Source organism: Medicago sativa, chromosome 2, assembly GCF_051527215.1.
Source record: "Medicago sativa cultivar Bolivia chromosome 2, Bolivia_mono, whole genome shotgun sequence".
NCBI classification, from domain to species: Eukaryota; Viridiplantae; Streptophyta; class Magnoliopsida; order Fabales; family Fabaceae; genus Medicago; species Medicago sativa.
In genome coordinates, this window is record NC_140750.1 from 65,947,208 (window position 1) to 65,964,846 (window position 17,639).

Consider the following 17,639-nt stretch of genomic DNA (forward strand, 5'->3'; position numbering starts at 1 on the left):
ATCACTCGTTGTAGCAGAAGAATTTCGTGTTGTACCTGAATAAACAATTGTGATACTTTTAATTCATTTTTCATGTTACTAGAGAACAAAAAAAATATTACTCGAGTAATTTTTTAATTCAATTTTAATTCAATGAAGAGTTCGAGTAATTTTTCATGAGCTTCAAAAAATTAGGCTTTCAAAAAATGTGAAATTTTTTACCCTTTTTTACATATTTTTAACTCTTCAAAACCTACATTATATTTCTCTTCCCTCTAAACTACTAAACAAAACCTAAGCAAGCTTGCATTGATTGTTACTAAAACCCTAAACAACATCTAAAATTTTCATATATAATAATAATATAATTTGTACCTACCTACAAGAGTGGTCGTGGAGGTTGATGAGTGAAAGAAACACCCAAAGAAAACTTAAAAAAAGATGAAAAATATAAAAGAGGAAAAAAGTATTGTCACGTGTCGAGTAATGGAGGCATACACCACATTAAACTTTATGTTATTTCCTTTTCAATATTGCCTGTATTAACAAAACTCCAGCCTAACTATGAATCTCTCATCTCTCATTTGGACACGTGCTTGCACGTGTATACTTTTCATGCGTCTTTCTTCGTACCGACGTGGTTTAAACTCACGCGTGAAAGATGACTTCAAAATAAAATACTACTAGTACTATTGCTGTTTTGGCAAATACAATCCCACTCACTCAATAGAGTGTCAGAAAGTGTTTAATGATGATAAGAGATTATGCTTCTAGAACATCTTTTTTATTTATAGATTTATCTCTTTGGCTTTTCAATATTTAAATGATAAAGAACCTGGTTGTATAAAGGATTTGGAAATTTTTATTGGGAAATTAGTCAGTCCTTGAATAGGAAATGAGTAATCACTTTAGTCCCTGAATGCAGAGAAATTGCAAATGTAGACTCTGTTGGTCAATTTCAGGGATTAAAGTGACGAACGAAGTTTACAATCAGGGACTAAATTGACTAACGGAGTCTGCATTCAGGGACTAAATTGATTAACAGATTCTACATTCTGGGACTATTTTGCAATTTATCTGCATTCAGGGACTAAAGTGACGACTCCTTTCCTATTAAGGGACTAAAGTGTTCACCAATTTTTATTTATAAAATAATTATGAGGCTATCATATTTTTTGAATTGAGATTTAAGCAATATTAATTGAATCGAAAAAAGGAAATATGTTTCACATTTTTCTTGTTGTCAATTTTTTCGGTTGGAGTTTCATAAATGAAAATTAATATTGAAAAGAACTTTGTCCTCTTTTTCTGTCCTCCCAATATTGATCTACCTCATTGGACAGGCCCCTAACAAGTCGATAATCAAAATGAGAATTAAACTTGTAAAATCTAAAATTCTCTAATATATATTATTTAATTATATTCCATTTTTTCACTTTAATTATTAAATTCAAATAACCCTAAAATATTTAAGTACTTTGAATCATTTGATGAAAATAAAATGATTCAATGAAAACGGATAAATTTGAATATTTTAATAACTTTCTTAAGTACAATTGTACAAATGATTCTTCGTGCATGATTTTTTATAAGTAAATATTTCTTACATCTATAATTTGACTTTATTCATTTATTTTTTGACCGAGACTTTAATCATGTAATCTAGGAAATGACACGACCATATCGGATCCAGATAAGATCGAGTGCAAATGCTTTTTGGTACAGGACACATGGCAAATCCCAAGAGGTAATTAACTCAAGTGGACCCCACATTCAACACTAAGACAAAGATTACCGTACCAATTTCGGTCCATGTGTTGCTATAAATATCACCCCATGTCTACCGTTTATTGAGAAAAAAAGAAAGAAAATAAATTCAAAGAGATAACATTTCTTTTCTTCCTAGAGAAAAAAACCTCTTTCTACAACCTAGCTATATCAATATCACCAACATCTTCAACTCAATTATTATTAATTCTTTGATTGATCTTTGATTGATGATAATGGGAATTCAAGACAAAGATCCTCTTGCACAATTGAGTTTACCTCCTGGTTTTAGATTTTACCCCACTGATGAAGAGCTTCTTGTTCAATATCTATGTCGTAAAGTAGCTGGTCATCATTTTTCTCTTCAAATCATTGCTGAAATTGATCTCTACAAATTCGACCCATGGGTTCTTCCAAGTGAGTTAACTTCACCAACTATTTCGTACACGTTTATGTTTGATATCACAACGAATTTGTTTTTGTTAGAATCACGGTGAATCATCGTGATTTAAATAATTGTACCTATGGTTTATTTATATTAAAGTTGTGTGTGATTAATTTGTGTAGGTAAGGCAATTTTTGGTGAGAAAGAATGGTATTTCTTTAGTCCAAGAGATAGGAAGTATCCAAATGGGACTAGGCCAAATAGAGTAGCTGGATCTGGGTATTGGAAAGCCACCGGAACAGACAAGATTATAACAAATGAAGGTAGAAAAGTTGGTATAAAAAAAGCACTTGTTTTTTATGTTGGTAAAGCTCCTAAAGGCACCAAAACTAATTGGATTATGCATGAGTATCGACTACTTGACTCTTCACGAAACAACGGTGGCACCAAGGTATTATATGACATTCATTTTTTTTGTTACTATTTAACTATTTCAAATGTCTAAATTTAGCATTACTAATTTTTACTTAGTATATACACAAATAATTTTAAATTGATCACAATTCTCAATATTACAAAGAATTTTATCTAGGCTGATGATTTGAAAATGGGCAATCAAATATTGAGAATCACAACAAATTTTTTAAAAAAATTGGGTGATACATGGTTTAAATGAATTGCACTCATACATACACGTCAATATTTGATATTTCAAAGGATTAATATTAAATTTTTTTCTCCTTCTTAAAAAAATAATAAATATTTTTTTAATAATTCCTAATCATGATCACAAATTTTATTTTTTGAAACCCTTTGCCAATTATCAAACTCTTTTTTAAACCTTGTCACCACATTATTTATTTCACAATTCACTTCCTTTTGTTCCATTTTAAAATATTCACTTCCTCTGTTTTTGACCTTTTACTGTTTTACCAAATTGTTTTATGGGATTATTATTATTATTACAACGTTAATTTGTTGAAATTTTTGTTCTTGAATTGCAGCTAGATGATTGGGTTCTATGTCGTATCTACAAGAAAAATTCAAGTGCACAAAAACCTATTCCAAATGGCGTCGTTTCAAGTAGAGAATACACTCAATATAGCAACGGTTCATCGTCTTCTTCATCATCCCACCTCGACGACGTTCTAGAATCACTTCCACAAATTGACGACCATTGCTTCAAGCTGCCACGTGTCAACTCGCTAAGAACGGCGCAACATCACCAACAAGAAGAGAAGATGAATCTTCAAAATTTAAATGCTGCAAATAACAATTTCATGGATTGGTCTAATTCATCATCGATTTTGAACACAGTAACAGGGTTTCAAGACGGTCAAACTCAAGGAATGATGAATTTTAGTGGTTGCAATGACCTTTATGTCCCTTCTGTCCCCACATTATGTCAATTGGACTCTTCCGTTATCACGGAGAAAACTAGCAAGATACCCGTGCATCCGACTGAAGAGGAGGTTCAAAGTGGGGCGAGAGCAAACCAAGTTGAGAATTCGTCTGGGTTTTTTCAACGCGGTTTAAATGATTTTACTCAAGGAATGGGATACACTAATCCGGTTGACCCGTTTGGGTTTAGGTACCCGGTTCAACTAGTTGGATTTGGATTCCAACAATGAACCGGATAGGAAGTTAGAAGGAAAAAAATTGTTATTTGTAATAGTCAATGTGCATGTGGTGTAAATAGGTGGGGATTCTTTTGGCCTAACAAAATTAGAAAAGTGGAAAAAATTGAATTTTGGTCCTCAATTTCGGCTAGAGATATGGAGGTGGAAGAAATTAACATTCTATGAATCTATCCATGAGGAGAAAAAGTAGTGAATGAAGGAACAATAGAATCATTGGGGTGTTGAAAAATTAATTGATTAGAATCATGTAGTTTTTGGATGCACCAACGTATGCTTTTAGCCACATGAATCACGTTTTGTTCTACTTAAAAAAATGAAATAGCAATTGCATTTGTTTGCAATGTTAGGCTTTGGTTTCAATCTTTGATGTGATCCTTTTACCTAACCACATCAATGCTACACACAAGTAATGCAAATTTAATAATATATTCAAGTTTCATTATATTTTTTTACTTCGATAAAAAGAGATCTAGTACTGTTATTTTTTTTTTTATGATAAAAATAGAGTACTGTTATAATTGAATTGATACGTTGCTTCATGCTTTTATATATCGAATAAGTAACTAAAATTTAATATTGTTACGAGTTTAGGTGCCCGTTCTTACATGTTCCATCATATACGGAGAATTCACCTAACTAGGGTAAATTTCATTATTTCCATATTTCATATGCATAATAATGTCCTCATATACATACACAATACATAATAACGTTCATACTTAAAGTATGTTTTTAAATTTCATGTACACTTAATTCAATAACCTCATTCGACATACTTACTAACACATATTAATAAGAAACAATTCATAACTAATCATACATCGTATCAATTATGCTAACAATTTTAAAATTTTATTTCAATTCTAATCTCTCACAAGTCATAACTATTTTTAAAATACTAACAATTAGATAAGTAAACATTAAACAAACGCTCATACGTTCTTTTACTCATCACTAGTGAAGGGGCTTATGTTTAAGTTTTCATATGTTATCGTCATTACATAATACTACGAAAGTAATTTCTTCAAACAACTTGTGTGCATGTAATTTTACACCAACAGTCCCAAAATCTTGTTTTTCACTAGTTGGACCTCAAATTCAACAATTTAATTAAAATATCAAATATCAAACGATGTCTGATTTGAGTAAACAAACACTTTTTGGAAAAGCTTCAAATGTGTAGATTATAAATATAAGTTTGATTTTGCAAGATAGAGACCCTAAGGTATAAAATATGACACCAACTTTTGTTTTAACATAATTTATACTACCAACCTTTAGTCAATTACCAAAAGATTTAAGTGAAAAATGAAGGAAATTAAGTCTTCTTTCTAGAAAAAAAAAACCAAAATCAATTAAAATGGATGTATTAAAAGGTATAACTAAAATAGTAATAGGGTATCCAAATACGGGATTGCAAAATTAAACCCAAAATTAACAACTTTCAACGTGCAACAACATCAACTTTTTAAAATTAACTAGTTACAAACCCGTGCTTCGCACGGGGTGGATTGCTTTTTTTTTTTCGGATAATTTTGTTGGCAAACACATATTTGTTAATACGCTTAAAAGTAAACTGATTCGAAATTTAGATATTACATGCATATAAATATAAAAAACCATGATCCATAACATATCAAATCTTAGATAGGTCTACCAAAAATGAAACCATTGCAAAAAAATTGTTCCAAAGAAAAAATGAGCAAATGAACGAATATTGCACAAATATTATAAATCTTTATCAAAATATTAATGAAAGTTTGGTTTTCATTGGAACTATTTCACTACAATTTACTCCAGTTACAGTAGCCATTGTGAGGGTGTAACATATTCGGGAAGTAGGTCAGATTGTGGCAAACATTGAATAATTTAATTATTAGTACAATATATGTCTCCCACAATCGAGTTTCTGCCACTACTGTGAGTAGGAGATGATTCAACTTCAATTTCACATTGAGGATTAGAAATTGATATCATCTTGCCAATAGGAGAAGCATTGATTCCACAATCTCTTGGTTTTGGCTATCAAAGATTCAGCACAAGCTCTTTGCGGCTTTACCATCAATACTGAATAAGGTAATGTTATGACAGAAGTAAGTTCATAGGAAAACATGGTAGATGTGGTGCTGGAAGGAGAGTCGATCCTTCTTCCCTCTTCATCTTATGTTCTTAGCTACTTGTGCATGAGTAACAGTATTGATTAAAACATAAACAATGCCTTAAACAGACCAGAATGTAAATCACTGGAATAAATTTAGTCCTATTTGTTGATTTTATCAGCACAGTCTCCTTTCTTGGTCCTAATTGTTGCAACAACCAATTCTATTTATTTTTCAATGCATCATTTTACCAAATTTTTAATATCTCTGCCCAAATATGTTTGTCACTTTACCAACCAAAGACACACTTCATATTTTAAGTTGTGGTATTGGTACACATGTTCTTGTCAAATTGATTTTGCATGATTTGTTTTCAGTTCCTTCATTTAAGTTCAAATTGGTTTCTTTAAATTCATTGCTATCAACTTATAACTGTTACATTATTTCTTTTCAGATTAGCCAAACTTGTTATAGAACTTAGACAATCTCCCTAGGAATAAATATTAGAAGTTCACCAAATGAAATGATCCATTCACAGAAAAAATTGAACACTTACAGTTTAAAACTAATTGACCTTAGAAGATTTATTGTTTCAGCATCCTGGGATGTGAATGTGTTGTGTGTTGATATATGCTGGTAAAATGTGAATGTGTTCATATGCTCAACATCTTGGGATGAAATTTCTCGAAAAGAAAGATAATTGAAAAAAAAAACAATTATGTTGCTAAAACACATATTCATCTGTTCTCATTCACTTTATCTTTCGGGAATTGTTCAAGTAGGTAGCCATGAGCTCCATGAATTTCAACACCATCAAAACCTGCAATTTGCATCACATTGAGCATGTTAGTTGATTTTCAAAATGTCCCACTGCCCTTTAAAGCAACAGTCCTGGTTCTGAAAAATATCAGTATTGTACTATGATCGAAGCACATATCATTTTGGATAAATTTGTAAACATCCACAAACTTACCAACTTCAATAGCATTTCTTAAATCGAGTCTTCTTGGTGGCGAACCCGCATTGTGTTTGATGGACAATATTTTTGTAGCCATAAAGGATGTGCTCTATACTCAATGAGGCCAGCTGAGTTTTGTGGGATCTGCAAAGAAAGAATCAATTGATATTAATATATTATATAAAGGGGAAAGTGATGTTGTAACCTAAGAACTGGTTATTTCTATATATTGTGACTTATTTGATATAAAGTTAAACTTGCACAGTATTGTAAAGTCAGGGATCGCAGAAAAATATTGAACAATGTGTGCTATTGATCCACAACTTCTGGCAAATCATAACCCAATTATTAAAATCTAAGAAATATAATATGTCTAATACTCCCTCCGTCTCACAATAATAGTCTTTTTAGCATTTTTTTTCTTTTTCTCAAAATAATTATCACTTTACAATACTAATGCAGCATTTATTTATTTTTTCCATTATTATACCCTTATTTCTTGAATTTCATCCAACTTAACTACTCCACTAACTACAATTAATAAGGGTATTTTAGTAAATAATATTAATTTCACCATTGAAATCAACACAATTAATCATTTCCTTAATAATCGTGCACAAACTTTAAACGACTATAATTTAGAGACGGAGGGAGTACATACTAATACCTGTTTGTCTATAAAAGAAACTTATATCTGACCAGTGAAAAGAAACTTATATCTGACCAGTGAAAAGAACAAAACATTATTCTGCACAAAGGTCTCGTTACATTCTGATTTCTAGCCTTCTAAAAGTAATTTTGAAAAGAGATTAAAGTCAATGGTTTTCCTCACACAGAGTAGTGAAATTTCTAACGCGCATCATAATTTAGCTAAACTTTTTATCAAAACCAAGCACAACAGAATTGACAAAAAAAGAATAATTGTAAGAAAAAATAAAATCAAATGCTACTTACAAACCCTATGTTTCAAGAAGTTGCGATTTTGACCCCCTAACTAAAATAATTCGATTTTGGCCCTCTATGTTTTGCACCCTTTGCACTTTTGGCCCCCTAGGCCAATTTTGACCAAGTCAATGCTGACGTGGCGCTACGTGTGTAATTTTTTTTTATGACTTCTACCATCGTCACCAGGTTCATATGCATATGCCAATTTAAGTTTTGTTATCCTATCAATAAAAGTTTTAAGAGTTGCTTTTAGTAGTGATATAGAAAGTTTTTTGAAGTTTTGACACAGCTACACAAATTTCGTTGCTTTTAGTAGTGATCAGCATATATTAATGAACAAATTTTGCAACATTATTGAAGTCAGAAGAGTAAGAGTTAAATACCTTTTGGAAATGACCAATTTGGTTAGTGCTGTCTACTAAATGAGAAGGTCAAAGTAAATGAGCAATTCAAATTTTGATTATATGGTCACGGCCAAAAATCAACTGGTTGGCTCATCACGTGGGTTTAGAACAAAACTGTAAGTAATATTAATGATAATAAGACTTCAATCAGGGATGGGCTGCTACACGGTTCACCAATCTAAAGGCAGAACACAGGAAGTAATTTGGTGAAAAGTAGGAATAAAAGATTTTTGTCTTGTGCATCATTTCCATTCAAAGATAAAACTGACTAACAAAAAACACATTTAAAGAAGAAACTAACGAAATATATATACGATGACTAAACTTACTACTGAAAGAAAAAACACATTTAGAAATGATTTTATAATTTTGATACATTTAGAAACTATAATGATAATACCTCGCACATTCAAGCAGCAAAATCTATGTTCACTCCTCCTTTGAATTCAAGTAACAAAGTAAATATTATGTACTAATTTTGATCTATTAGTGCACCTGCTGGATGATCCAAATTTTAAAGTTACATGTATAAGGTCATATTTTCAAATTTCAATACCATTATATGAACTTAATTCAAGTGAAGAGAAGACTCCAAAGTTGTTGATGACAATCAGAGGAAGTTAATGACAGTTGTACTCTTTGTTAGACATTGCCTAGCTTATGGTGCAACTTACATCTTGTATACATACTTTGTAGTCTTTATTCAATAAAGTAGGGAAAATCAATGAATCGTTCTATCTTGTTTGCAAGTTCTCTCTCACAATTTCATCACTCATAATAAATACTATCCATGTAAAATTTATATTAAAAAAACCACCACTGTACACAACCTATGAAGCACGAATACTCCTCGGATTAGGTGTCTGACACCGACACATATAATTATACCGACTTATGTGATTTTCTCAAATTATTAACAGTGTCGGCGTGTCTGTGTCGTGTCTGGTGTCCGTGTTCGTATCCGTGCTTCATAGTACACAACAAACAATGAATAGTTTGTATTAAAATAAACTAAGTGAAAACATATTTAGTTAATTATCTGTCTCATTGTCTATATTATTAACACTGTCAAAGTCAGAGTGTAAGGAGTAAGCTCCATTTTCTGAAAAGTGTGATCTATTTTCTATCTTCTTCATGCGACCAAGCAAATATGTTTTGTCTGCTTTAATATCTTTAAAATCCTCTCCTCTTGCTTCATTGAACCTGAATGAAGGACTATTATTACCACCACTTTCTTCTATTAAACATCCATATTTGTTTCTATAAAACTCCAATTTAGCTTCTAAAGCTCTAATCTCTTCCTCTCTTTTGAGAAGCATGTCATTAGTTTCCTCTAATGCTTCCTCATCATACTCCGCCTGTTCTTCCATCATTCTCCGATACTGCAATGCTTCCACTGCACTGCTGCTTTCTCAGCCTGTAACCGTGTGATCATTGCCATTGCGTTGTTTGCAGCAACAGCTGAAGCACTTCTTTCTTCGTCCAACTCCATGTACAAAGCCATGAGTGATTTTCGGTCCAAACGAACTTGTCTCTTCAAATTGTTTACAATGGCATCATCAAAATCAATTTGAACAGAATTCATTACCTCGTTGGAGTCAGAGGCAAATTTTGTCTTTTCTAATGGTGATTTCTTGTTAAACTTGTAAGACCATCTAGGACTGTTGTTTGTTGAATCTGAGAGTGGAATTCCAAAGAACTTATTGCCTCTTGTAAATGTTGGGGTTAATTTGCTTGAACCGTCGTTTATATCATCCCCTTCTGCCAATAGAGGCACAGTGGTAGATTTGATGTCTTCCCTCACTATATACATATAGAAAATAAAACATTGTCATATACCATAGTTAGAAGATTAAGATGCCACACTCAGAAAATTAAAAGATTAAATGTTTATGAGGTTTGTATATTAATATGGCATTGTTAGTTCCTACCTAAGTTTAAAACTTTGAATCTTCTAATTCAACATTCTGAAACATGCGAGAGACCAATTCTTATTAAAGTCAACAGTCGACAGTTTAGAACATAATAAAAATATGCAAGCAAAATCTCTCAGCATTTGGAAATAAAGACAACATTGGACAATGGTGTATGCTGTAATATTAAATAAAGAGAGAACATTGTAGTACCTTTAACCTCCCACGTTCTTTTAGCTCTTTCCTTTTTTTTTGCATACAACAGGTTCAAGAGCCTTATCCTCGGGTCATCAGTTGTATTTTTCAGAGGCTCTAACTTCTCTTCCTGGATCAAAATTATATGTGAAAAATGAAAACTGAACATGAAAGGAATAATCAACAGAGTTCTCACAAGCACCACACACCTCTGTTCGATCATCCGGCAAATGAAACATCAAAAGATTGTCAATGCTTCAAAGTGTACACAAAATACGGTAAAAAAACATGAAACAGTCTACCTGCATAACATACTTCCCTGCATAGGTTCCTGTTATCGTATAACTTTGACCTGATGCAAGCAAAGCAAATCCAAACAATTTCGAACTCCATTTCCCCAAGAAATCCTAGTAATGGCACGTGTCAGAAATTATTATCTAAAATTTTATAATCCCCTTGCGAATAACAACTGTAAATAAAGTTTACAATATACACAAGTAACAGGTTTCACATACTCTAAGTAGGAAGGAAGCTTTGTTGAGATGTAAATCCTGACAGCTCCTTTGATCTTCTTCATTTATATTCGAAGAATTGCAAATGGCACCACTTACAGAAATAACAGAAACATTTATGAGGAAGCCACCATAAGAGCAAAGGCACTTTCTATCATGTAAAATCTGCAAGCCTCCTGTCAAAGAAAATTGCTAAATATGACATTTGATACTGCTTTACCACAATTTACACACTTATGACATTACTACAATCACGGATAAATGTTGAGTATTCAAAGCATCAAAATTATTTTAAAAAAATGTTACCTTCTTTAAAGTCAATGACAGACAACTAATTTATGAGACTCTAATAGCATGCTAACTGAGCAAAAGATCTACCAAACACTCAAGATGTTAACATATACACTTACGGGATAAGCCCATTTTGCAGCGATAGCTTCTGCAATTTTCCTTCTCTGTTCAGGGGACTTGGGTGCTCTGTTGCTAATTGGTGCCCTGGCCATTTGTTTCCTTTCTTCAACACTGGCCAACCACTCATGCTTAAGTTGTTGATCCAAGGTTTCATAGGAATTCCATTGCAGCTCTTACTGACCAAAAAAGCCTGGCCTAGATGCTCCTGCAATTGAATTCCACTCAAAGCAGCAACTCTCCTGCACCATCTTCCTTCCACGCCTCATTTCCCATAGCTTTCTCACTCCAGCACTAATCTTCATTTTTGTTTCTGTACTGTACAATCCATAAAGAAGGAGATTGTATGGGGTAAAAGGAATAATAAAGAAAGAAGCAAGATTTAAAAGTAAGAAAAATGGTGATGGAAAGGCTTATAGTTACGTTTGAGCATGTCCAAGATTAGTCAACTTCATTTTGACCTGCATGATAGGAAAGGATTTGTTAGGAATGAAAAGAAAAGAAGAATGTATCAGCTGTGTTGGATGATTCCCTCTATTTTATTTTTCCTATATATCATGCATGATACCCCCCTCAAACTCAAACTCAAACTATTTGGTACTTATTGTCTAACTGACACTTTTCTTTGTTTGAATCTTAAACATAAATCAGTTAATGAAAGTGTATGAGTAAAAGATGAAAACAGGAGGAATCATTGTTCCATGTCCTCATCCTTTTAAGATTTAAGAATAGATAGTTAATAAAATATGCTTACATGACATCACCTTTGGATTCTGCATAGCGAGACGTGTTCTTTCCTTCATCTTCTACAAACTTTCTGGTGAAATAGGAAAAAGTATTATTAGATTAGAGGTAGAATGGCAAACTTGGACATAGAATAATGGCGAATCAATAATTCTGGCATCCCTGTTGTACCATTATTAGGCCAAATTCTCATTGCTTCCAAGTAATGTGCGAACAGGAGCTGATCTCGTCCTTAGATTCGCCATTACTGAACCAGGATTACATGAATTTTGAGACACCGGAGGATACCATCCATCACTTGCATTCTCTGAGCCAAAAACACAAACCCAGAAAAATCTACAATCATAGACAATCAATGCAATAGATCACAAACAGACACATTGGAGATCATAAATTTATTTAAGATCAAACATTTGTTTTTGTCTTCACCCTCTATTTATCATAATTTCTATTTTAATAGTCGACACGAAACAAACACAATCTAGATTTATATTTCTGTAAAAGAGATCTAATACTTATTCACATCAGATTCTCAACTGCAAAATCAATCATACACCAGATACCAAAATTTAATGCTACCTTTAAAAGAAGATTGCGATTTCAGAGGTGGCGAAAAATCATCAGAAACATCAGGGACATGCTTCCAACATCTGATTCATAACTTCACGAACTAATTTCACCTAAACCAAAACAAACACAATCTCAATTCACATTCAAATCACCATAAATAAACACAAGGACAAAAACATAGTGAAAATTGAAAAAACCTTATCAAATCGTCGATTCTCAAAAAATTTCATGCAATCAGCCTTGAATTCCGATAAGAAATCCCTCTCCACGTTAGCCAAAACCACCGGCGTCTCCACCACAGCTTTGAATTTCCGCAAGATAAAAGCTCAGATATTCAAACTGGAAGTTGGAAGTCTGAAATTAAAACAAACAACAATTAGTTAACACAATAAAAGGTGTTGACATCATCAGCTAGTAATAAAACAACAATTCAAATTACCTGTCGATTCTCAGAAGCAATCCCAAAAAAACTCCTGAAATGAAACAAAGCGATTGCAAATAAACATAATTAGTTTAATTAACTTCAAAAAGAGTAGGCTTTAAATTATATAAAGTATAACCAAAAAAACATGCCAAGATGATAACCTTAGGGAATAAATAACATCTTTCCTGAAAAATTTTGCACCCAAAATCACCAAACAAACCAATCCACCCAGAATTACCAAACAACAAAAGCAAAAACCAAAATTTTGCACACATAGATGAATTAAATACAAAATTGCAAAGAAACAAACCAAAACTGAAAAATTAAAACCTTAAGATCAAACTAACAGATTTCTACACACATGCAACAAAAACCCCATCAGAATCCAAAAAAAAAAAACGGGAAAGAACAAACCCTTAATACGCAATCGGATGACAAAACCAAAAATAAAACACAAAATGCATAAAACTGATTCAGTGTAAGACATGCATGATTTTAGATTGAAGAAATCATAAATATATCACCTTTGATGAAGAAGAAGAAGAAGAACAAACATTTCTTTAACACCACATCTTCAATCCAATCCCACCACCGGCGAATTCTTCTCCGGTACTCCCTCCCACCGCCGGCTACTTCTTCTCCGGTACTCCCTTCCACCGCCGGCGACTTCTTCTCCGGTACTCCATCCCTCTCTCTCTCCCACTCCCCCTCAACCCCCTCTTTCTCTCGTTCCCGTCCTCTCCCGTTCTTTCTTTCGTCCCCCTTCTTTCTCCCGTTCCCGTTTCTCTCTCCCTTTTCTTTTTTTTCTTTTTCTTTTCACATATATAGGCAAGGGGAGTCCAATTTGTAATTTACCAAAATACCCCTCAGAAGGGCAAAATGGTAATTTCCACGGACATTATTTTTCTAATTTAGTTTATAGATATGCATGCATTCTCATCCCTTTCTTTTATAGGTTAATTTCCCATAAACCCCAAAATTACTAATATAGTTTATGCATGAGGGATGAGGGAATAAGGAAACCACCTCTAATTGATTATGATCCTTGATGTAAAAAGATTTTACACATACATCTAAGAATGTATTGTTACATCATTTAATGAGTTAAAAACACATCACTTACTCCCTTCTTCTTAAATTAGGCGTCCCTTTTGAATTTTACACGGTTATGAAGTAAATGGATAGTAGTGTTGATTTCAATGATAAAATATATTCATTTACTAAAACACCATTATTAATTATAGTCAGTGGAGTACTTAGATGATTAAAATGCAATAAATGTTGTATTGGTATTATAAATAGAAAAATACTAGCAAAGATGACATCTATTTTGAGACGGAGTGAGCATCATATATCATTAATTGATGTGGCAACACATTATTAGATTATTAGATGCATGCATAATGAAATTGACGACATATGGTGATTTAGTTTTTCAATAATTTTATGTTCGAAAAACTTTTTTCTGCATATGCATTTTAACAAGGCTTAATAGCAGTTTTAGCCCCCAAACTTTCCCAAAGTTGCGATTTTGGCCCCTAAGAAAAAAAACTACAAAACCGTCCCCTAAGTTTTGCAACTATAGCAGTTTTGGCCTCCAAGACCAATTTTGACTTGGTCTACGCTGACGTGGCACCCTAAGTGAGGTGCCACGTGTTATTTTTTTTATTTTTTTTTGCCTTGGGGACCAAAACTGCTACAGTTGCAAAACTTAGGAGGCGGTTTTGTAGTTTTTTTCTTAAGGGGTCAAAATCGCAACTTCGTGAAAGTTAGGGGGCAAAAACTGCTATTAGGCCTTTTAACAATGGCGCTCTTGCAATTTTTCCTAATACTATCAAATTTCTTGCTTCTAGCTCGCCTTAACTCACCCATCGAATGTACTCTTCCTCAAAGTTGTTTTGTTCTGTATTAATTCTTGTTCATCAATCTCAAAACCTACAAAATATAAAGAGAAATAGGTAAAAGAAACTTAACTCAATAGACACCGGGAATTTAAAAATATGAAGCTAAAAAAAATAATGCAAGAGCTAATTTAAAAAATCACAAGGACAAACAGATTTTTAAATGATTGATATAGGAAGTACTCAAGAAATCTTCTCAAAAGGATCATCCCTAATGCAAGAGCTAAATTTAAAAAAAATTAAGAAATGAACAAAATTTATTAAAATGATCGAAAATCTATTAGACCCCTTTTCACATAGAAATGATCCAAAATTCCATCTTTTTTGTTCCTGATTTTATGTGAAATTTTTGGAGCAATCTGATCAAGTAGCCTGAAAACCAGATTTTTGACTAAGAACAGCTAACTATGACCTAAAATAGAAGGATGAGAGTTCGGAAGATTAATATTGTTCTTAAACTGGTTACCCATGTTACAAACTGACTCAGAATTTGTGCTGATACAATTTGAATTATATAATCCGAACTATTTTTCCTCTGAAAAAAGGTGTTTATGGGGAGTTCGGATTCTATAATCCAAAAAAAAGTAAAGAACACACCCTATTTTTTTATGGTTTTCGGATTATAAAATTTGAATTTTTGAAAAACTCATTTTTTTCACCTATAACAAAAGAAAAACTCAGTTCGGATTCTAAAATTGGAAAATCACATGGACATTTTTGTAAAAAAACATAGGCGCATGAGAAGGTGATAGATTGGGAAAAGTAATAGTCTAAAAAAATTCATTTTTAGACTAAAAATCCATCTTTAGACCCCTTTTTCATTTTTTAAAAAATATGAAGCTAAAAAAAATAATGCAAGAGCTAATTTAAAAAATCACAAGGACAAACAGATTTTTAAATGATTGATATAGGAAGTACTCAAGAAATCTTCTCAAAAGGATCATCCCTAATGCAAGAGCTAAATTTAAAAAAAATTAAGAAATGAACAAAATTTATTAAAATGATCCCTTTTAAAAAATCCATCTTTAGACCCCTTTTTCATTTTTTAAATTTTTTTTTTCATATTCTCAGAAAAAAATCCGAAAAAAATGCATTAGTTTTATTTGATTTTTAGCATTTTTTTGTTTGTATTTTTATATTTTTATGATTTTATTTGACAGGTTTTTAACCTTTTTTCCTTTGTTTTTTTGTTGTTTTTGAAAGCAAAATTCAAAACTGCTGAAATGGAAAAAATTCTGATTGTTGATTATACATAAGCATATTTCAGATTATAAAATCCGAATTAGTGAAAATTCATTTCGGATTTTAAAATTCGAAAATCTCATGGGCATTTTCCTAAAAAAATAAGGCACACAAGAATAACATAGGGTGAAAAAAGTAATAGTTTTTTTTTAAAAAAAAAAAAAAACTCATGAGTGCATATTGGCACCATGAAATCTTGTGAAAATTGCTCTTCTAACTTCAAAACTTGCTCTTTTAACACCCTAAAAATACCAAACACCTCTAACGTCATTTAACTTTCAATAGTAGTTAATTACTGTTGCATCTGGACCTGAAGAAACGAAACCTGTTTTCAAAAAAGTTGTCATTAAATAAATGTACGAATAAACTTATGCTTTGTTAGAAGTGAGTTGCACATGGTTACTTCCTTACCAAGACCTATTTTCACAACGTAAATGAATTTCCATACATATTAATCATATGATTTTGGAGAATTATGCTTGGTTGGTAGTTGGACTTCAATATGTATGAAAAAACACCTTCTGGTGATGACAAAAGTGTTTTGTTGAAAGTGCAGACTCCAACGACCTTAGCTGCCCTTGGAAGTTTTTTTTTGTATTTTTTTTTCCTTCAAGTTCAAAATACAACGGCAACTGCTGTTGGAAAGAAACGGCAGTAGACCGTCGTTGGATGCATTTTACTATTTTTAGGGTGTTGAAGAATCATTTTTGAAGTTAAAAGAGCAATTTTTAATTCTTGTTGGTTCGAATCATCGCGGGTCCAAGATCTCGTGTTTGAGGCCGAATTTTTACGGTCACGTTGGAAATCTTTTGAAAGAAAAAAAAAAGCTCAGTTGTTTTGGCCAAGTTCGTTAGATTCCTTTGGTCAACAATAAAAAACGTATTGCTATAGTATACCTCATCAAATACATGTAAAAATGTTTTAAAAAAAAAACCCTAAAATATGTGGATGTAGTGAGTAGCTTCTTTTTCGTTTTATCATTTTTTTTTTTTAAAATTTACATAGCTAGGAACATTCTATCCTCTCTCAAATTATTATTATTTTCATTATTAGTAACACAGAAAAAAAATCACTTCAAAAAAAAAAAGTAACACAAAAAAATCATTATTTTCACAATGATATTAGGTGTTCAGGTATAAGGTAAGTATAACCACGTTAATTAGACTAACTACGGCTGGAACTTTCCGCTCAGTACTCATATCAAATTTGACCTGAGTTTGAATTTTTAGAATTTTTCGGTCGTAGTTTAAATGTTTTATTTCTTGAAGGAGTTTAAATGACAATTTGATGATACAATATAAATTGCGATAATCTAACTTGGATGCTTGAAGTAATATAAACTAATTGGGCAGACTTTCAGAGTGTTCAAATACATTTATACATTTAGCGGTCTAAAAATTTGAACAATATAGAATTTCAAACAAAATACAAACAACTTCAATACCTACACTTGAGGGGTGAGTAGTTTGGATAAAATCAACGAAACCAAACATTCAAACCGAACCACACCAAAAAGTTATCCAACCTTGTTTTGTTCGGTTCTCGGTTTTCGA

At 32.2% G+C, this 17,639-nt stretch overlaps 2 protein-coding genes across 5 annotated transcripts; one reads left to right on the forward strand and one right to left on the reverse strand.

Moving 5' to 3' along the window:
* The first annotated feature begins 1,834 nt into the window (after nt 1–1,834).
* Nucleotides 1,835–4,235, forward strand: LOC146949817 (NAC domain-containing protein 72-like). Its single transcript, XM_085745838.1, has 3 exons — nt 1,835–2,163; nt 2,314–2,582; nt 3,136–4,235. The coding sequence occupies exons 1-3, from the start codon at nt 1,977–1,979 to the stop codon at nt 3,760–3,762; spliced, it is 1,083 nt and encodes a 360-aa protein (XP_085601964.1). The 5' UTR covers nt 1,835–1,976; the 3' UTR covers nt 3,763–4,235.
* A 4,714-nt stretch (nt 4,236–8,949) lies between these two features.
* LOC146949818 (uncharacterized) lies at nt 8,950–13,740 on the reverse strand. Of its 4 annotated transcripts, none has more exons than XM_085745842.1 (12): nt 13,468–13,740; nt 12,959–12,992; nt 12,717–12,873; nt 12,529–12,629; nt 12,121–12,256; nt 11,970–12,022; nt 11,629–11,666; nt 11,208–11,523; nt 10,801–10,973; nt 10,588–10,692; nt 10,304–10,415; nt 8,950–9,980 (listed from the first exon to the last, which is right to left on the reverse strand). In XM_085745842.1, exons 8-12 carry the CDS (start codon nt 11,218–11,220, stop codon nt 9,547–9,549), a joined length of 837 nt encoding a protein of 278 aa, XP_085601968.1. In that variant the 5' UTR covers nt 11,221–11,523; nt 11,629–11,666; nt 11,970–12,022; nt 12,121–12,256; nt 12,529–12,629; nt 12,717–12,873; nt 12,959–12,992; nt 13,468–13,740; the 3' UTR covers nt 8,950–9,546. The 4 variants fall into 4 exon arrangements, with proteins under 4 accessions (XP_085601968.1, XP_085601966.1, XP_085601967.1 ...); XM_085745840.1 differs by having other exon boundaries at nt 11,960–12,022; XM_085745841.1 differs by having other exon boundaries at nt 12,121–12,285.
* Nucleotides 13,741–17,639: the final 3,899 nt, after the last annotated feature.

Coding starts and splice junctions, on each gene's coding strand:
- LOC146949817 (XM_085745838.1), top strand. CDS start 1,977: ATGATAATGGGAATTCAAGACAAAGATCCTCTTGCACAATTGAGTTTA. Junction 2,164..2,313: donor CGACCCATGGGTTCTTCCAA/GTGAGTTAACTT, acceptor TAATTTGTGTAG/GTAAGGCAATTTTTGGTGAG. Junction 2,583..3,135: donor GAAACAACGGTGGCACCAAG/GTATTATATGAC, acceptor CTTGAATTGCAG/CTAGATGATTGGGTTCTATG.
- LOC146949818 (XM_085745842.1), bottom strand. Junction 10,416..10,587: donor CAGGGAAGTATGTTATGCAG/GTAGACTGTTTC, acceptor ATTTTGATCCAG/GAAGAGAAGTTAGAGCCTCT. Junction 9,981..10,303: donor AAGAACGTGGGAGGTTAAAG/GTACTACAATGT, acceptor ATATGTATATAG/TGAGGGAAGACATCAAATCT.